The sequence below is a fragment of the Neodiprion pinetum genome, chromosome 1 (genome assembly GCF_021155775.2).
Source record: "Neodiprion pinetum isolate iyNeoPine1 chromosome 1, iyNeoPine1.2, whole genome shotgun sequence".
In the NCBI taxonomy this organism is placed as follows: Eukaryota; Metazoa; Arthropoda; class Insecta; order Hymenoptera; family Diprionidae; genus Neodiprion; species Neodiprion pinetum.
In genome coordinates this window covers 3,854,002-3,874,472 of record NC_060232.1, presented here as the reverse complement: position 1 = coordinate 3,874,472, position 20,471 = coordinate 3,854,002, and the positions used below count along the sequence as shown (strand labels likewise).

The 20,471-nt window shown below is 36.2% G+C and overlaps 3 protein-coding genes and 1 long non-coding RNA gene across 9 annotated transcripts in view; 3 read left to right on the top strand and 1 right to left on the bottom strand.

The window, feature by feature from the left end:
- The first annotated feature begins 6 nt into the window (after positions 1–6).
- LOC124224667 (motile sperm domain-containing protein 1) lies at positions 7–4,471 on the top strand. Of its 3 annotated transcripts, none has more exons than XM_046636716.2 (6): positions 7–254; positions 620–800; positions 943–1,106; positions 1,191–1,350; positions 1,470–1,613; positions 2,772–4,471. In XM_046636716.2, exons 2-6 carry the CDS (start codon positions 653–655, stop codon positions 2,873–2,875), a joined length of 720 nt encoding a protein of 239 aa, XP_046492672.1. In that variant the 5' UTR covers positions 7–254; positions 620–652; the 3' UTR covers positions 2,876–4,471. The 3 variants fall into 3 exon arrangements, with proteins under 3 accessions (XP_046492672.1, XP_046492674.1, XP_046492675.1); XM_046636718.2 differs by having other exon boundaries at positions 25–254; positions 2,839–4,471; XM_046636719.2 differs by lacking the exon at positions 2,772–4,471 and adding an exon at positions 1,695–2,555 and having other exon boundaries at positions 45–254.
- A 493-nt stretch (positions 4,472–4,964) lies between these two features.
- Positions 4,965–7,291, bottom strand: LOC124224669 (eukaryotic translation initiation factor 4E homologous protein). The gene is made up of 6 exons (XM_046636722.2): positions 7,143–7,291; positions 6,693–6,768; positions 6,355–6,597; positions 6,027–6,179; positions 5,773–5,909; positions 4,965–5,686 (listed from the first exon to the last, which is right to left on the bottom strand). Exons 1-6 carry the CDS (start codon positions 7,160–7,162, stop codon positions 5,650–5,652), a joined length of 666 nt encoding a protein of 221 aa, XP_046492678.1. The 5' UTR covers positions 7,163–7,291; the 3' UTR covers positions 4,965–5,649.
- Positions 7,292–10,127: 2,836 nt separating this feature from the next.
- On the top strand, positions 10,128–10,883 carry LOC124221996 (uncharacterized). The gene is made up of 3 exons (XR_006883912.2): positions 10,128–10,215; positions 10,408–10,534; positions 10,799–10,883. It is a non-coding gene; the product is annotated as an uncharacterized lncRNA (long non-coding RNA).
- Positions 10,884–13,859: 2,976 nt separating this feature from the next.
- The window catches only part of LOC124210729 (ATP-dependent RNA helicase DDX54), a 39,398-nt gene continuing 32,786 nt past the window's right edge, over positions 13,860–20,471 (top strand). Inside the window, exons 1-13 of one of the 4 annotated variants that reach the window (XM_046609003.2) lie at positions 13,860–13,991; positions 14,293–14,488; positions 14,557–14,933; positions 14,995–15,310; positions 15,387–15,597; positions 15,717–15,943; positions 16,039–16,230; positions 16,321–16,462; positions 16,536–16,728; positions 16,882–17,020; positions 17,151–17,298; positions 18,729–18,953; positions 19,035–19,219. In XM_046609003.2, the coding sequence (XP_046464959.1) occupies positions 14,294–14,488; positions 14,557–14,933; positions 14,995–15,310; positions 15,387–15,597; positions 15,717–15,943; positions 16,039–16,230; positions 16,321–16,462; positions 16,536–16,728; positions 16,882–17,020; positions 17,151–17,298; positions 18,729–18,925 (2,337 nt within the window). In that variant the 5' untranslated portion in view covers positions 13,860–13,991; position 14,293 and the 3' untranslated portion in view covers positions 18,926–18,953; positions 19,035–19,219. Of the gene's footprint in view, positions 13,992–14,292; positions 14,489–14,556; positions 14,934–14,994; positions 15,311–15,386; positions 15,598–15,716; positions 15,944–16,038; positions 16,231–16,320; positions 16,463–16,535; positions 16,729–16,881; positions 17,021–17,150; positions 17,299–18,495; positions 18,634–18,728; positions 19,220–20,471 lie in introns of those variants that run through there. The other 3 variants (XM_069133062.1, XM_046609002.2, XM_069133061.1) reach the window with 3 other exon arrangements.

The window sequence follows — 20,471 nt, the reverse complement described above, 5'->3', positions numbered from 1 at the left end:
GTGACAATATTCTACCACACACGTCGCTCTATCGGTACCTTGTTGAAGAAGTGAGTATCGCACAGAGTGTCGTACACACGGACATGACATATGTTTCGTACAGTTGTACCGAATAGCCAACGAACAAGCGTCACTACTCACAATAGAAAATGCAGATCCTTACCTGCGTTTGCTGACAATTAGGTATTCAAATTTGAGTTTGTGAATAAACTGCTGTGGATTTGGACAGTTGGATTACCGAGGTTAAAACGAGGGTAAGTTTCCTTGGACTTAATTCGAGTGTAATGCTTTTAGATGACCAAATAGCTTTCGCCTTTACGGACCAGAAGGTTGTTGTTATTGTTCCTCTATCGCTGATTCAACAAATCCATACTATTGTCATCAATAAGCCTTCCGATATTTCATTTCCAATGACTTGTGCTTTATGAATTCTAATCAATGCCAGGTATCGAGGAATCAATTCTGTCCTGCACGAATACTGTTCTTCCCAAACATAACCTAACGCTCTCTTTGTCATCACTTCAGTCTTGTTTTGACGCACAACAACGAAGTCACGTATATATTTCATTATATTTGAATGGGACACCATAACATAATAAAAATTATAACATCCTCACAGGTGCATGGAATCGTTTGAACGTAGAGAAAAACAATGCAACCACCACCAATAGCAGTAACATCTGGAAAAGTGCCAGTTTTCGTCTTTCCTCAAAGCATTACGTTTTACCTGGATGATCAGTCGACTCATAAACAAGTCCTCACCCTATACAACCCTTACGATATACCGATAAAATTCAAAGGTATTTATGTACTTGTTATTTAATGAATTGCTTAGTGAAAATGAATATTCAGAGTGAAATAGAATTTACCCGCCAAGCTCAGACATTGCACTGCGCAGTTGATTGAACTATTAATTATCTACTGTACAATAATTTGTTTCAGTGCTGAGCACGGCGCCTAATAAATACAAAGTCATTGATCCTGAAGGAATACTCAAAGCACATTGCTTTGTCGACATAGTTGTAAGGCACACAGCTCTCACAATAGCAAACTGTAACGTGGTCGATAAGTTTAGAATAAAAATGCAGGAACATCCATCAAAGCAGGTACTAATTCACAAAAGAATTTTTGCTCTCATTTTGAAAATGACAACGTTGAATCAGGAACTGTTGAATCTTTGCTTTGTTTAGGGAATAGGTAAACGAGACGTGGAAGCAAGACTTTTAAGTGGAACGTATGAATCTATCGAGAGAAGTAACCTGGAACAGGAAATGTTTCAACACTTACCAACTAACGAAGGAAAGCAGCAAACTTCCTATGCGCTTACACCTCAGAATAAACAAATTGATAGTTAGTATAAAAATTTTTTTTATAAAGATATTCCGGGCTTTAGACCACCCTATTATGTTCCGGCAATATGTATCTCTGCCCATTGATAGGGGTTCTAATTTATGGTGTTTATGATCTAGGAGGGACAAATTATGTGGCGTTAGTAGCTGGCATTGTTTGCATAGCGGCGCTTCTCTTGCCTACCGAAGGGGAGCACAGTCCTAGAATTCCTGACTATCTACATCTCTCCGTTAACTTCAAGCTTATATTTTCATTTGTATTAGGTGAGTTGATTTAAAGATCTGCCAGTTACAAATTAACAAATTCACTAAACATGGTTATTTTTTTTTTCTTTTCAATTCCAGGTATGGTCACGATAATTGTACTGAGGCTATAATGTGATGTTTTAAAAACATTTTTCTTAACAAACTTTACACACTATCAAGGAAAAAACTAATATATTACATGCACAATTAATTTAAGACCTTTTAAATCAGTCATCGTGATTCATTTTATCACTTTTTACTTGTTTTTTTTTTTTTTTTCTTGTTTTTATCGCGTATACCTGACACTAGTCTGTTTAAAACTTAAGTTTTTCCAGTAACCTCGTGCAGCTATCGATATTTATTCTTATATATATATATATATACATATCGCGTAAAGCACTATACATATATTTTTTTTATTGCACATAATAAAATTCTTTTTATTTCATACGATTTCCAATGACTATCATCTTCGGATTTTTTTATTTTTGCTCTTGTGTAGTCAAATCAATTTGCACATGTATGTACCAAGACTATTTCAGACATTATCTAAAGACTAAAGTAATTAAGTATGCATTCTACTTTTATTTAATTCTGTTTCTTGAGAGAAAAAACAACAATTACCATATTATCAGTAAGTCATATTGCATTCGGTATGAAAAATTTGTAGCGAAGGTCTGGAGTTGGGATAAAATTTTAAAATAATGTTCCATTTCCCTATAATATTTTCTACGGACAAGACAATTATTTTAGTGCGGCAACTGTAATATACATACACGTAATTTTAAATTTATAAAAGTATAAGTGTCTTCTAACAGTACGAAGCGCTGGGGATAATAAGAAATAAGTTTTCTTCCAAAAAAATTGTTCATAATATTACAAACGATTAGACGTAAAAGTATACGTCATCATGTAAAACTTTGTAAGTGATTGAATCAACTATCGTTATTATTACACCAACTTTTGAGTCTCATTTATTACGAATCGTAACGATAAAAAATACTACAAACAATTTCAACCAACGAACTCCTTGGTTATATTATATTGCATCTTTTCCTAAGTATATTGTAACATTCTTTGAGCTATTAATCCTTTCATCATTGACTGACCTTCAATTCTACCAAGTGTTCGTCGCGTTTATTTCCCCTCCTCGAACTAATCAAAACTGTTTTCCAGATGTTGTTCTCAAATATTCTTACAATTTCAAGATTTGTCACTTATCGTTCAATTTCGTGAAAACCAGCTTGGAACTCCCGACGTTGGGCTACGGCTGCGTATGATTTATTCGAATTTCGTCAAAGATCCGCTTACGGATGATTCCCGGAAGTTGGATCTGGGATCGAACGTACCGGTTGTCCGGTTCGTAGGTATAATACCGGAACCCGCATCACTTCCGTCAAGTTCGAGAAGGGGAATAACGGCAAATAACGTACCATTGTGACGCCGAACAAGAATCTCGAACTCGAATCAGTCGGCGAAAATATGCGCGATAACGTCTCCAGTATCTAAGAGACTAAAGATATCAAGAAAGCCGAATCTGTATCATCGTCGTCTATAACGTGAAGTTAGAGGTCGAAAAAATGAGTAATTTACCACCGAAAAATATATCAGAAGGTTACTACATACCGTGGGGATGTCATCAGAAAATTTTGGCTATGCATCGTTTCGTGAGCGTTGTAGAACTCTTCGATGTGTTACACGAAGCAAAGAGAACTGTGTTACGCGAAGCAAAGGGAACTATTTTCAAAAAATCTGCAAACAACCCGGTGCATCGTTTAAAAACCTTGAGTTACATATATCCAGTGGCTAGAACAAAACGATTTCCCGAAGACATGGTGTTAGTAAACATAAGCACCGGTGGTGTTGCCAAATTATTGGACACAATGATTCGGGCGTCTCATGACAGCGAATCATATTTTGATGATGGAAACATATATGACGTAATACATTATCTAAGTTCAAACGATCCCCAAAAGTTGAAAGATGGCGGTGTGTGGGATCGCGAAGCTTTTGAATCCTACGAAGGACTGATGTGGGTCAACCACCAACAAAGTGAATAAAGAAAAGAAATGATGTTTCCTGTTGCGGAAATGTGAGTAAAGAAAGACTCGCATCAAAACATCAATTAAATATTGACCAAATAATATACTAAATTGCAACACCGATACAGCCATATCGAATGTGACGGAGATCAGTGTATATTGGGAAAGAGAATTCAAAAACCTAGTAGGATATCATTCGAAACTGATGATTATTTTTTGTCCCTTCCTTAAACTTATGGTTTAGTTGTTTAAGTAAAGGTAAAGTGTAGTAATTTTGTTCGCCTAGTCTTCTATTTTATATTATTACTATAATAAAGATGCGGTTATGAAAAGTGCAGAAAAAATTGATTCCTTTTTTTTTGTTACTTTTGCAATTCTTTTGTTGTATTTTGTGGATATGCATGCTATGCATTAGATATAATAAATGTTTTTGCCGGTTTTAGTTTTTATGTAATTATTCTGTAATATTTTTCAACACTACTATCATGTATATACATATGTTAATACTTAAAGTGGGAGGAATAGGGGATGAGGGATACGAATCAAGGGGAGTAAATTATTGTGAGAAATCTGGCGGAGGAAAATTTTCAAAAATTTATAATATACATTTACAGAAAGGTAAACAGAACAATGCTATACTTTTTTCCTTTTTTCTGTACACTGAACAATAAATAAAAATTGTTTCCTTTCGTCTGTTTATCTATGTAGTAGATGCATTCTGCTGCATTGGTTGATTTGTGTTCATATATTCACATCAGTAAGTTCGCTTTTCGAATTGTTTTTTACATGCCACTATTATATTTAACATGAAATGGGGCAGACAGTTTTTGTCTACTTTTTCGAAAAACGGAATATGTGCTTTGTAGGGCGTGATTAATAACATTAATTGTAATTGAAACCATTTACAAAATCATCCTGGTAACATTAAGATAGAAAAAAAAAATGAAATAAAAAATACTTTTACACATTGGTTTTTATTACAAAAAATGGGGGGGGGGGGGGGGGGGGGACGTATAATACAGGTACGTACCAATCGAATAATAAACATTTACTTGATCTTCCAAAATCTTTAAAAACATCATCTTAATAATAACAGCAGTATATTATACCATATATACTTAGCTTGCGCGATACTGACCACCTTGACTTTGCATTTCCTACTTAAGAAGCGGTCGAAAATCGGCAACCTAGCGATATATTATTCCTTAGAGTAAGAAATAGTAATCGTATTACTGTCATCCTAATTGTTATTTGCCACTTCATGTAGATGATAAATATGCTACACGCTATTGAACAATCAAAGCCATGATAAAAACTTTCTGTAGTATTAGCACGGAAGTTGATTTCAATATTTATTAACAATACAGTAAAGAATACTAACTACAATGACTTGAGCTCCTTAGCATGTGGATTTTCCTAAATAAATTGTATCAGCAAGTGATTTAGAATGTTGAGTATTATGATTAAACTTAACGAAGGATATTAACTAGGACAATTTAGTAGTAAAAATCGGAAAGGAATTTTTCTCAAATTTTCGCAGATTGTGGAAAATATTACACTTGGGAGATGTGGTGATTGCTTGAAATGTGTAAAATTCGATTGATCGTAAATCTTAAAGTAAATTGTCATATAAAAATATAATCCCATTGCGTACTCAATAAACGGATTCAACGAATTGGTAGTTAATAGTCGTACCTCTTGGCATAACTTTTTTTTGCAACAAACTGTTTTGCGCCACTCGCATTGCTCGGTTTACCGATGAAAAGTCAGCTGTTGGAGAAGTAGGGTACGTAGATGGATTTTAGAAAAAACTGCTAAATATTACAATTGCTTTTCTTTGTACTCCAGAACTTTTCTCTAGTCGTAGGTTGAGATCATCGTCACAGGTGGACATAGCAGAACTAACTGCAACTATATGCCTTTAGAAAGTGTTTTAATTTCAAGGCTTTCGAATATCACGCCCCACTATAGCACAATAATCTTTAACAAACGACAAGTTAGGATATCGTCAGTCAGTGATGTTGGTGTTGCGGTATCATATTAAGGTGCCTGAAATTAAAAAAAAATATAATTGAGTAAACATATGGTACGAGAATCAGTGAAATAAATTACCATTAAAATTCCAAAATATTTACTTGAGGCTATCGTTGTGAGTCTTGTATTCCATAGAGGCACTGGCAGGAAGATATAACACACGCCTCAACGTATCTCTAATTCTAGCTGTAGTTGCGGCATCCGATGCAGTTTTGTTCCACACGCAGATTATATCCTCCTGAAAAAAAACAGAAAAATGAAAATAGTAAGCAGTATAACAAGCATTTTGTCTCATGCAACTAATATTTGGGTGGTGATATTTCTTTTAACAAATGTTACAATACTAATATCTCACCTGAAATCGTATAGATACGACTGCGCCACATATTTCCTCGCCAACCATAAATTGCTCACCTAACATTGCCATCACAAGATTTTCCCAACAGCGCGAAACTAAACCTTTTCTTAACCTGACAATCCATTTTCCTCCTCTTTGATTAGCTTCATCCTTTGGAAAAAATAGATAATTATTAATCGGTTCCTTCGGATTCGTTTGCGCAAAGATTCTAAAGATTTTCTCAACCTGGGATCTGATGTCACTGAGGGTTTAGACATTGACTTGAATTATTTCACATTCCGTCATTTTCAACATTTTCAAAGTTTTCTCCAGGATTTACACGTACCTCCCACATCGGTTTAATTCCTGCTTTGAATAAATGAAAATCTGTGTGCGTAGTGAGTTCCGAAGGTCTGACTAAGTGGCTGTAGAGGCCCCAGAATTGTTCTACACTAGCGAACCTCCCAACGAGCTTTAAATTCTGGTCATAACTTTGGATATTTGTCTGTTTTCCAGGGTTCCGTCTGCTATACCAGAGGCAATATGCGTACTGGAGTTTGTGCTCGTTTGGACTTATCTCTATGGGGGGCTGTAACAATTGTTAAGTTAAGCAATTGTAAAGAACATAACTGCGAGTCTGACGATTGTTACTAAGGTATGACGTTCATTCCCAAAACTGAATACCAATGTGTCTTTTTCAGCTCGCTGATTATCTCTGGACTGCGAATCGTCATCACCGCTGTCGTCGCTTGTCTTCAAGCTGAAAGAACAGCACACGATCGATCAGTATGTCTAGTTACTCGATTTAGTCTCAAAACGTTGTCACATTGGTTTTCTTGAGCACCGATTATTCAAACGTGTGGATAAATTTTTATAGCGAGAGTGGTATATTTGTAAAGCGGGAAGGATTTTAGAAGCGACAATTGTGTTCAGCTTGTTTGTTGATCTTCCGAATTTGGAAGGGTTTTGAAAAATCGATCCTAATAGTTTTTTGGAAAAGAATCACATGATAACTGCGATGGACGGTGATCTTCAGTCAGAATTGGAAACACAAAACATAACCCCTAGTTTGCATATGGTTATGGGATTATGGAATACACGTATAAAGATGATCGGTACGGTTATCCTACTTACGCGTCAAATTTGTTGGACATGGTTAGAGTGGTGGTATAAATATATATATAATATGATTAAAATACTATAAACAGTACGCTTAAAAACGTATGATTAAAAATATAAAAGCTTCTTGTATCACTTCTCTTTATGTATTTTTATTTTCCTATATTGGCAGCAGTTTGATACGATTTGCAACATAGATAGGTGACTTTTTCATTCATTTTTAACATGTTGGATGCCCTGTAGCTCGCATTTCAAATCTATAATTAATTTCTCATTCCTGTAGAGAAAACTAGCCAACAAAAAATTATATTAAGTAGGAAATATGTAATAAGATTTTCCGATCGGGCATCGGAAGCTGTAACTTTCGTTTGAGTAAACTATTCTATTGAGGGTAATCGGAATGGTACAGAATCAAACATCACTGTCGATATGGATGATTGAAATATTTAAATGTTGGTCGTTCCTTTCGTCAGATTTATTATATGGAAGGCATGCTATCGTTGTATTGCCTATGCCACGACGACATAGCTTGTAAAAGTTTTTAACCTTCACTTAAGTTGGTCCTTAATTCAACCCATGCGTCGTTTTTTACTGCTATCGAGATTATTGTGAGTACAAATATTATTAAATTTGGTGTGGGTAATGCGTCAGCGTCTGGTTAATCGAGGTACTGATAAAAAATCGAATGTAGCACATGCTTAAAGTACTTAACACGCGAAAGAATCGTGAATTTTTCTGGGATATCTCCGAAATATAATGTCACGTATAATGTTTGAGTAGATCTAAATCACCGGCCAATAATTTTAAACGAGATACTTGGGAAATAAATATATTTCTCATGTAATTCATGATTGCTACGGTGAAGTAAATAAAAATTAAAACTCGCTAATGTTGTATCAACGCAAATTCAAGAGCATAAATGCGTGTTTTTTGTAATCTTGATTTGTTAGCGTTCTTTGACAGAAAATGGGTTTTTGGAATGAATTTTCAAGGCATTTGGACGGTAAATGCATACACAGTTATTATAAAATCTTCACATTCAAATCAGACTATCTACAAATCTACATTCATATAAATAGTGCTGTACAGATGCGTACCCAGCAATATTATCATATTAGTTTCAGTTCTATGTTTATACATTGAAAAGAGACTGTTGGTGGTTTTTTTTTCATTTTCCCTTTAAAGACTGTGCTTCTGCTGTTAGCAGCAAAAACAATTGCTGTAGAAAGTAGGTTTGTATTCCATTCCGTGGATTTTACTTCGAAAAGCACTTTTTATTTAAAGAGAGGTGTTGAAGTTAACACCAGAATCATTGACCGATCAGAGCATTTTTCCTACTGCTGCATTCAGTTGATTGCTGTGCGTGAAAAAGCGTAAACGCATATTTTGTTTCGTCAAAAGTCGCGAGAAAATTTCAATCGACGCCTGACGTCGTTTGCAACGGCAATTATTTGAACGTTCTGCGCAACTCGCATGGCGACCGGTTAAGACTTGTTTCCGAGCATAGCGCGGCGTCATTCGCTTCCGAGCCGTCGTAGTGGAACCACGGGAGTCGTAAGTCGAAAATTCAGATGGGCATGTGCAGGCCTTTTATCCGGGACATGGCCAAGCACCGATACATTATGGTTCGAAAAAAAGGCTGTGCAACGTCATTCGGTCAGTGCCTTCCCACGAAACTCATTGCGAATAATATACGGACGGTGTGCAGTGTCTGGCCCACGAAAGAACCAAGTTACTGAAATAAAAGCAGCATGCGACATCGAAGGTGAGTTTCGTGTTTGAAATTTTCATTCTATAGTGCAACTTCAGGCTTTAGCGATTACGGTTGACGATTGTCTCCGCGTCGGGTGTCATTTGTTATTGAAATAAAAGCAGCATGCGACATCGAAGGTTAGTTTCGTGTTTGAAATTTTCATTCTATAGTGCAACTTCAGGCTTCGGCAATTGCGGTCGTCGATTGTCTCCGCGTCGGGTGTCGTTTGTTATTGTTTGTGTGGCCGACCTTCGGTAAGTGCGTAATTGCATCGTTAGCTAGTTAACTCAGTCTGTTTAGGCAACCAGCTCCAACACAAAATGTGTGAACGGGTTTGAAATCGAGTGTAATTGATCTCAGCTTTCCGAAGCTTGCTCAAGAGATTATCAACAGATTAAAATTGCCTCTCGGGCAGATTTTTGACTAGTCACAAGCGCTTTGTCACAATAAAATGCTCCAATAATCTTCCGTTGTGGTTTTGTTTCTAACATTCTGGAAGAACAGACCTTGTGTAAGGTGACCTTCGAGCGAGTTATGTTTTCAATATCGGTTCGCGGATCGCGGATCGCGTCTCTCACGCGGACCTACGTTTGTGAAATGAAATTGACGTTATTGCGTAGTTGATTTTGGCGTTGTTTCGCACGTAACAAAATACTGTAAGCGGTTGCATCTCTTTCCGAATTTGTCTTCCAGAGATCGCTCGGTAGAGGAATCCTCGATTTCGTAATCCTTTATTAACGTGTGAAAAAAAGTTAACGCATCACGGTGTTCCTAATCGTTTCGAAATTTCGAGTGAGTCTAAATCGTCAACCGTTATTGATTCCTCATACCTGTTATATTTTGGACAACTATGGGGAATTTTGAATACTGTTGAAATTGTTAATAAAGTTACATTAAGTACTAACAAAATATTGTGTTATCTTATCTGATTGCAGAAAGAAACTGCAACAACGTTGATTGGCGTTAGTGATTACATAGATTGAAAGGTCCTGTGAAATAAATCGTGGAATACATCACTGAGTGACGGAACTGACGAATTTATTGCATATAAACAACAGGTATAAAACAATCCCAATCATTTCGCATTTGTTTATGTGAGTGATATAACTTTCCAAATCTTGGCATAAAACCAAAATTACACGTGTTCAAACATTGAGTAAATGGTTTGCTGAATTAGATCAAATATTGATAAAATTTTTCACTCGATTACAGAATTGAGCTACTGTAAAAATGATAGAGGTTTGCGAATATTCGCAAGTGACCCAGTAATACAATGTTGGAAAACTAAATGCAGAAGCTGAACAGGTCGTAATTTTGTAGAAGACTAGAGAACAGGTACACATTTGAAATCATTCTAGATTATACTTTTGGGTTATTTTAAATTCAAAAGATTTGTCAGTCAATTGAAATTAATAGGTTTTCAATTTTTCATTATGTTAAAAAAAAATAATAGTAATTTTTCAACGCCTTATATATTATTTCTGCAAAACAAATACTAATAAAATGTTATTTCTTATGTGTTTACAGGGGCACACTACATTGTAGCACTATCGACCACATTAAGTGATGATCCAAATAATGTAACCCAATCAATCGATATCTGACAAGAAACTAAAAATGAAACCACATGCTAGGCAGTGAATAGAAGTGAAAGGTACATATTCGATATGATTTTTAATTACCATGTCCCTTTTGACAGTAAATACTTTTAGCTGGTCACTAATTTTAGGCATTTTTTCAATATCTGTTCTTGTTTTGTTAGACCCCTAGTATTTATTTCTGCAGATCATTTAGAAATGAATCAGAAATCACTGAAATATCATGCAAGTAACTTATTTTGACACAGACAATTTGTAGTGACATGAAATCTGATCCAAGTACATTGTGCGAGTAACATTTTATCATATTCTTATTGCAGTGTGAAAAGTGTGTGCAACCACCATACAACCTGAGATGCTACAAGAACTACTACACATACATGCAAAGTGTGGAGCAACCCGGAGGAGGTGAGAAAATTTATTTTAATTATTGTTTGATAATTCAGTATGGTACATTTGAAACCTAAGTTTTGTCATTGCGTAGCATGTGTTGAATACATATAAAAATAGACAACAACAACAATTTATCTGAGAACTAATAAACCAGTTTGCTAAACTAATTCGAGCTTCCTTTTTCGCTTTTTCAGAGTTAAGCAGAGACATCCGAGTAACTTCTCCATTACTCAGCAACGTTGGTGAGTTTGCATGTGTTAGGTTACGGGTATTTCCCTGGGACTCCTCCATCCCGTGGCGTGGCGGTAACACTGTTACACGAATCTACGATTTCTTAGATGCATGGATAGGCTCATTCATGATCGCAACGATGCTTGACTTCAAGTTGAATCGTTTTTTCTTTTTGTATAGTAGACCTATTCTACCATAGTGACTCAATGTTAGAAATTTTGCACGTTGCTGAAAGTGGAATGAGCATCGCGGCAGGTTACCATCACTTACTCGGTGTTCGCGAAAACATGTATGTTTAGCTACAGATATAAGTACCTACCTGTGTTTGAATTTTCAAATGACGTCGATTAAGTGGTGGATACACCTGAGGCTTAAACATATTCCAATGATAGTTTATTCAATAACATTTTAAAGTCTGGCAGAATGTAACATATTCAACTTGCACGATATATTTTGAATCATTTCCAATTTTTTAATACTCTGCAACTGTCGTAAAAATATAGGTTCAGCTCGCTTAGAAAAATGCTGATTGGCATACAGGATGTTTTTAATCCGTCTTACAAAAGGTTGATGTACCGATAGTCAGCCAGCATTCACTATAATAGTACTTTTGCTGACTACGGTGCAAAAACTTTTTGCTCCCGACAGGTAACCAACGAAACAGTAAGTCACAGTGACCACGGCGCAAATGAGAAAGAATGATGTGTGTTGGAAAGAATGGAGAATCGCATAGAGCGAATATAGGTAATCGGGTAGGTAGGTGGTCGTTTTGGGATCCGTCGCGGGGTTTAATGTGGATGTGCGTGTGAATCTCTTTTAAACATTTCCGTTGGGTGGTTCCTTTGGGAATCAGGCGAGGGTAGGAAGGTCGCGATGTACTGCGATGTTACTAACTTTTGTAATCCATAGCGTCAAATGATCACAGTGATTGTCCTCTAGAAGCATGTGAAAGATTATGTATAAGAGTTTTATTAGTGAGCTTTCAAATTTTAACGAGGTTCAATTACCCATTTCTTGTCGCTCTGCAATCATTTTCCAGTAGTTATTCAATTTGATTACTCAGTCATTATCGATAACTATTTGATTCAATTGATCTCTGTGATCGTCTGAATGGGCAAAACGCATCTCTGGACCATCCATCGCGTTCCGTGGTACGCTGGATGGGGAGAGATACTGAGCTCGAAAACTTCGCGTCGAAGAGGACCGCCGACCGTCACGCCACACAATAATGCATGTCCTCCAACCTCCCTCCCGGACTTGACTCGTATCTCAGAAGAACAATTCGCATCGCAATGTGTCGGATTCAAAAAGACGCAGATGTGGATTGGGTTTCTACAGAATTTTGCGACAAGTCCTAGATATTTAAGGTTTTTCGACAGGTTAATCAGTCGCGCCTTTTTGCGCGTAGATTAATCACGGGAATCGGACGCGTCATTTGCGCGTTGACATGATACTTTTTGGTTCTGAGAGAAGGCGCGGCATTGTCAGGCAGGTGGCCAATTCACGCGGATAAAAGGCGCGGAGTGTATAGTGATAATAAAGAATCTTGTCGTAAGTATGTATAAAACATACCAGAGGTGTACAAAAGTATTATTTTTTTTTTTTTTTTTCTTTAGCGTACGTCTTGGCTTTTGTTTCAGGGCAAGGGAATAATTTTTTATACAAGTTTACCGACAAATATTGAGTCTTCACTGAAACAACATTTTTATTTCAACAGTTCCAGGTAGAAAATTGATTTTGATTGAAAGAATGTATATTTTCTTCAGTCATAGAAATGATAGAGTAGAAGACTGTTTTCGCAAAGTTGACGTTGGGCTCGACAGAGTATTTGTCGGTGCATGTACTTTTGTCATATTTTGCTAATCGTAACTTCATCTGTTTCAGATAATGGAACCTTTTATCTGTTTCAGCCAATCAAACCTCTTGTCTGTTTCAGCAAATCAAATAATTTGTCTGTTTCAGCCAACCAAACCTTTTTTTTGTTTCAGCTAATCAAATATCTTGTTTGTTTCAGTTAATCGAATCATTTGTCTATTTCAGCTTATCAGTTCGTTTTCTGTTTTGGCTAATCAAACCATTTTTCTGTTTCAGACAATTAAACTTTATGTCTGTTTCAGCTAACCAAACCTCATCTATTCCAGCTAACCAAATCTTTTGTCTGTTTAAGCTAATCAAATCTTTTGTCTGTTTCAGCTAATTAAATCTCTTTTCTGTTCTAGACAATCAAATCATCTTTATTTTAGATGTAATTTTTTTTAACAGAATCTGAAGCCATTTCTGCTACGATTTCGTGAATCGACGATAATATAATAAAGATCAGCAACTTTTCGTGGCACATCGCAATCCGGTACTTGCAGAATTTATTAAGAGTTTTTTTTTTCACAATTATGAGGTTTGTACCCGAAATTTATTTCGATGTTGATAAATAAAAGTTTCGTCGGAATTACTACAGTTCGCATTTCTGATGCATCCCAAGTATTTCCGACGTAACTTCTGTTACCAAGATTAATCGTTTAGGCGTATCGAGTATTATTGTGTAAGAATGATACGATTGGTTTACTTGTCGCGTATGGAGACGCGCTTGTGCAACGATAACCCATGAAAATTTCACAGTCTATTTCGTTCTTAATCATTCTTGCAATAATATCATTCGTAATATGTATATTTATAAATTATTTCGTTATGACCACCACAGCGGCACGTCGCTATGGCAATCACGTTCTGTATTATCCATTGAGCCGTAGTGCGCAGTATATACCAAAGTATACCAATGGCTTTGCGTTTTCGCCGTCGTGTCTTGCGTCAAGTCTTGATGGACTTCTGCTTCGACCACTTCTGTACTGCAATACATGCCGTATCCACGTGAGAATATACAGCCTGTGTTCAAAAGTAAGTAATAACATGCTGACAGTAATCAAGAATGCATTTAATAAACAATAAATATATACGTAATTAAGCGATTGAGTAAATGTAGTAACCTACGATCAATCAAATCTTCCTACGTCAGCGAATACTTTTCACAAGTAGAGGTTATGGCCACCAATAGTTTTTGATCGACAATAACGTCAGTAGTCGATTTGTCTCTGTTTCTAAAGAATATATTTGGTTGTATTGTTGATGAATTTTTCTGATTCACTAAAGTTTCATACTACTTTGTACGATTTTAATCAACTACCACATTTATTTTTAGAATGCCTGAAGACGAAATTATTGGCTTTGCCGATCCAGATGATATTGACAATGACGATGATGATGGACAGCTTAGGGTCACTAAGAAAAAGAGTGGCAAAAGATCAGGTGGATTTCAAGCTATGGGTCTTAGTTTTCCTATATTGAAAGGTGTTCAGAAACGAGGGTACAAGATACCAACGCCCATTCAGCGGAAGGTGAGTTGCAAAATTTTTCACTTTATTATTCTCATCTCTATTAATTAAAAATTGTGTTATTTCGACAGACGATTCCTTTAGTTCTTGAAGGACGGGATGTTGTAGCTATGGCGAGGACTGGCAGTGGGAAAACAGCCTGTTTTCTCATTCCTTTATTTGAGAAGCTTAAAATGCGTCAAGCAAAAGCTGGCGCAAGAGCTATAGTGCTTTCTCCAACTCGAGAACTAGCTCTTCAGACATTAAAATTTATTAAGGAGTTGGGTCGTTTTACTGGACTGAAAGCTGCAGTGATTTTGGGTGGAGACAGCATGGACAATCAGTTCAGTGCGTTACATGGAAATCCTGACATAATTGTTGCTACACCTGGCCGTTTTCTTCACATCTGCATCGAAATGGATCTCAAGTTGAACAGCATTGAATATATTGTCTTTGACGAAGCAGACAGGTGAGTAAATTGTAAATAATTGATTTAATGAATTAATACTGAATTTAAAAATATTTTACAGGCTATTTGAAATGGGTTTTGGCGAACAGTTGCACGAAATTGTAAACAGACTCCCTACTTCTCGGCAGACTTTGTTATTCTCTGCAACATTACCAAAAGTTTTGGTTGAATTTGCTAAAGCTGGACTGAGCGATCCTGTTCTCTTGCGATTGGACGTAGAAAGCAAATTACCAGATGAGTTGAAACTTGCTTTCATCGCCAGTCGGCCGGAAGAAAAACTCGCTGTTCTCTTGTGCTTATTAAAGAATATTGTCAAACCTGAATCGCAAACCGTTGTATTTGCAGCAACCATACATCACGTTGAATACATTCACATGGTAATTACTTATTCTTCATTATTGTTTTACTTCTACATACAAAACCATTTTGCAATAATGTCTGAAATTTTTACAGATATTAGATAAAGCAAACATCAGTAACACTTTCATATACTCAAACTTGGATCCGTCTGCGCGAAAAATTAATGCAGCAAAGTTTCAAACTGGAAAAGTAAAAGTTTTGGTAGTAACCGATGTTGCTGCCCGCGGTATTGATATACCGCAGCTGGACAATGTAATTAATTTCAATTTTCCTTCCAAGAGCAAACTTTTTGTACATAGAGTTGGTAAGTAAAAATTTATAGACGTTACATGTAATTTTAATGTAACGTAATCCTGAATATGGTTGCAATTTGCTTATCTTAGACTCCGAGAAAATAACTAACATTTTTGTGGTCTCAAACAGGTCGTTGCGCCAGAGCAGGTCGCACTGGTACGGCTTACAGTATTGTAGGACCAGATGAATACTCTTACTTGATAGATTTACATCTATTTCTTGGTCGTCCGTTACACATTATGCCTGCTAAACCTATCGGCAATGTTCCTGAAGGAGCTATAGGAAGGATGCCCCAATCCATGGTGGAAGAACAACTAGCCGAATTAATCCTTTGGCACGAAAATAGCTCAGACATAGTAAGTTTTCAAATCATTCAATTTTTGCATGAACAGAAATCCTTATTCAATTCATGATAAATACGAGCTACTGAAAATTTTCATTTTTTCTGCAGGAAAATATGAAAAAGGTATGTAGCAATGCATATCAGCAGTATATCAGGTCGAGGCCAGGATCTTCCGCTGATAGCGTCAAGAGAGTAAAAGAACTAAAAATCGGATCGGCAGGTGTAATACCGGAATATTGTGATGTGACACCTGCAGCTGCAGATTTGCTTTGCAGGATGAAGAACTACAGACCACAAGGAGTGTGTAACCTTTAAAATTATATGACATTTACTATCGTTCTTACATTTAATAACAATGTCATTATTAATTTGGGATAAATTTATTTTCAGACGGTATTTGAAATCGGTACAAAGCCATCCTCCGTAGATTATACGGTAATGAAAGCCAAACGAGCTTTTCACAGGGAAAACATTGCAAACTTTCATAGAAAAATTGATGAAAAAGAAGAACAAGAAGCGATAGCCAGTGAAGGTAAATTTTTAGTCGAAATTTTCCGGTAAAGTTAACAAGGTCTTACCTCTCATATCCTTGTACTTTACTCTAGAGTTTGCAAAGAAGTCAAATTTGGTGCCTAGCAGTGCGGAAGAAATTAGTGCTACATTTAGTTCTGCAATAACTCCAAAAAAGAGGAAAATGGACGATCTTTACAAGGAAAAGAAGAAAAAAAAACAGAAAGTAACACGTGACGAAGAATTTTATATCCCCTACTCTGCTCCAGATAAACACACCGAGGCTGGGTAAGTGTATTTTCCAAATACCTTATTATATTTTTCATTGAATGGCTGTAAATTTTAGCTTAGAGCTCTACAGTATTGATGCGCCGCTGAATTTGCAAGTGATTACAATCTTGTCATGCTTGATGATTTCAATTGTTTCAAATTCATTTATAGCCTGGCAGTAAACAGTTTTGCTGTAGAAGCTGAAAGATTGCAAATGGATTTGACTGCAGATAGTGAAGATTCCCGGCGCCTTCAAACACAATTGAAACGTTGGGATCGTAAAAAGAAGAAGATGGTTACTGTTCAAAAGGTAATTACATTAGTTTTAAGTGCACAATCCGTTGAGTATATTTATTTGTACAATTTTGATGTGGTTGCTGAAATGTACACACCGTTTATAAATGTTTACTAATATTGCGGTTCCTTTATTTTCATTGCAGGAGACAAAATCAGCCAAGATACGCACAGAATCAGGTGTATGGATCCCTGCTACATATAAAGGAAACCGTTATTCACAATGGAAAGAAAGATCAAAGGTGGACACTGCCAATGACGACGATGACGAGGAACCTGAAAAACTCCAAAAACGTAAGTTTACAATTTATTAATTACTTCTATTTTTCTCTGAATTTATAGACACAACAACATTCCCCGTTTTTCACATAATGACTTGAATACTGGTTTTCCATATTTTTGTAAGCCTATAAAAAACTTCTGTGAGGTAATGACAAGAGTTAACTTCTAAATTATATCTTTGAAATCAAAATCCAAACATATGTATACAAGTCGCTATACTGTGGCATTATTTTTCCTTGCATTCCCACTGTGCCTCTGTTGTGAGTTAAAATAACTGTACCCTGATTCGGTCATAGTTAATGGCAGGAAGTAGATCGTTGTACCGTCTGTCACTCCAAGACTGCATTGATTTTTGTCTCTGTTCAACTAACCAATTAAAAGAGGCAATATCACTTGAAGTAATTGGTTTCCTCGTTGTTTCCTGCTATTGGGTTTAGCTAAATAACTTTTTCTAAATCCGGATTAAATATTTTGGATCTGACCTTGCTCTCACTTGCTGTATTCGTTTTTATTTAGTTTCTCTCCATGCTTTGCTAGGTTTTTTTACGCACACAATATATACCTTCTACTAAAATTTGCGTCACGTAAACGTTCGACTTCTGTTTATTGGCTTAGGGTATATCTGACCATCACTCCGAATACATGTGGCCCATATGTACCATCTAAATTGTGGTAAACTTGTTATGTCTGTGGTTATTATTGCTCTCTTTCACAACGACTTACTTCAAAAGCACTCTTATCCTATCAGCACTCGTCGTTCTGAGATAATTCACTCACCTTTCCACCATGTAGCCATGCACCGAATCGAGTGCATGATATTCATGCAATGCAATAAGGTTTGAGCCATTTGTGTATCTTTTAGTGATTTGAGTGCTTAAAATATACATACGTGATTAGATTTCGTTTGGCTTTCCTGATTTTATTAAACCCAGACAAACATAGCGACTCAGATCGAAATGGAGGAGGTACGATGCATAAAAATGATAAATATGTGTAAAACTCGTAGCTGCTGGTCAATGATCAATTCGTTTAGGTACAATAATCTTCTACAATATTCTGATTCTTTAGAAATCAGCGTCAGAGATGACCTGAACTCTTCATCAATAAGCAATATCATACCATTTTTTGTCCACATTCCCACTGTGTTGCAATGTGTAGCAATAATACTTGGGTGTACATACATTCCAACATCGTGGTATAATGATAACTGCAGATTGATTAGTCATCAACAGCATCGTTATGTCTAAAGACAGTTTTGTCACAGTTAATTTAATCTGTTTTCATTACAAAATCAGTCTGTGATTAAGAGCCTATTTGATAATTATTCGGCAGTACACGTAATTGCTTGTAAGAAATTATGTTGCGGAATTCTTACTTTGTACAATACTAATATGTTCACTACAAGGCTCTGTGATTTATTTAAAGTATTTTCCTTGTTTCAGTACAAACCACATCCAATACGCATTGGGCACGTCATAATCAAAAGACAAAGGAAAAGGCGAGGAAAGCTGAGCTGAAGAAACCAGAGCAGATATTGAAGGCCAGGTTAATAATGGAAAAGAAGCAGAAAAGACAGGGTAAAAAGAAAGGAAAGGGTCGTGGAAAGGGAAACAAAGGAAAAAGTAAGGGGCGTTCCTAACGTCCTTAATTCATCCGTCTCATCCGGGGTAAATTATATTTGACGAAATATTTTATACGGCATAAGTTTGTATCATGCTAGGGACTTTGAAGTGAAAATGATTTTTCAGGTTCATTCAAACGATAATGCTGGAAAGCCATGTTGATAGTAACAAGATAAAACCGCATAGCTTTGTTACGCAAACAAATGTTCTGCATTTATCTGTCTATCTATCGATTGGAACAAAAAATATAAATGAAATTTAGATGACAATTATGTAATTGTGCCAATTGAATAGAGTTACTTACACGCATATACGTATATCGGGTTATTCAATTTACTGCGAAGTTAATAATGGTGCTTTAAAAAACCGTTATGCACTTCAAACACCGTCCTTATCTCCGCCCACCTACATACACGCGTTGCCTTCAGAGATACTCTCAGATAGATTATTCAAGTAAATAAATGCTATTTGTATTTCTGATAAAAGATAAGATTCTTTACTTGTCAATTTATGACATTCCATTAGAAGGCTTTGAAAGTCAGAGTATGTTATGTTATCGAAAATTACAGCGATTATAGGAGATTGATGTCTGTTGCGATGTACATTAGAGGGACTAAGCTAAAACCAACTTTTATTTGATATTAGAACCAAAACACAAATGAACGCGATTATATTATATGCATTAAACAAGCACTGGTTAACATTTGTGTATACGCGGCTGATCGCGGTTTGATACATTTTATCTTTCTTCCACGTACGTACGCGTATTTTACAATGGTAAACCAAAGAATTACGACGCGATATTTCTTTCTTTTTTTTTTCCTCTCCTTAATCTTTTTTTTCTACACCGCAAAAAAAAAAATTAGAGACAATGAGCTGTTAAAAAAGAGTGCTGCAACGTTAGATTTATTTCACGAGATGTTTGCTGGTTCCAGATCTGGGTTAATCAGGTTGATGAAATTGCTCGTGAACGCGGGTTGGTCCATTTAAAATTTGCTAATTGTAAGCCTTGGCGATTGTAACGAAAGTCGATTACATATGTATATCTATACGTAAGATTGCACAATGTCCAAAAATAAACATATGGGTGATCTATAGATACGAATATCCTGCGTAAGAAAACAGGTTTCTCGATCAAGATTTGTCGCAAACCGTTACTCTCACTTGTCGATTCGACGTTTTAGAGTTCTCACATGTTCGCATGAGTTGCTGGCCAATTTGCCCTTCACTTGACAAATTGAAATCATCCATTTTTATATCGCTCGAAGCACCTTCTGAAATCCTAATCTAAGATTTTACCCCAGGAGTCGGATACATGAAACCCTCGATCATTCTGTCACTCTTCAACTTGTACAGATACAGTGTACGGTTACCTTACTGTTATTTGAAAAATGATCAAAACTTAACTGCACAATATCGAATGACTTACTGCGCGCAGTTACAGATATCGAATTTTATTTGAGAAGAAGTTACGGAACAACATACAGCCATATTTACGTTATTCGCAATTTTTAACGATGTTGAAATTGGGACTCGACTATTCTTGCCATAATTCTGGTCGGC

Coding starts and splice junctions, on each gene's coding strand:
- LOC124224667 (XM_046636716.2), top strand. CDS start 653: ATGCAACCACCACCAATAGCAGTAACATCTGGAAAAGTGCCAGTTTTC. Junction 1,351..1,469: donor TCAGAATAAACAAATTGATA/GTTAGTATAAAA, acceptor TTTATGATCTAG/GAGGGACAAATTATGTGGCG. Junction 1,614..2,771: donor TATATTTTCATTTGTATTAG/GTGAGTTGATTT, acceptor ACTGTTTTCCAG/ATGTTGTTCTCAAATATTCT.
- LOC124224669 (XM_046636722.2), bottom strand. CDS start 7,162: ATGTCCAACAAATTTGACGC. Junction 5,910..6,026: donor TCGTATCTATACGATTTCAG/GTGAGATATTAG, acceptor GTTTTTTTTCAG/GAGGATATAATCTGCGTGTG. Junction 5,687..5,772: donor ACTCACAACGATAGCCTCAA/GTAAATATTTTG, acceptor TTTTAATTTCAG/GCACCTTAATATGATACCGC.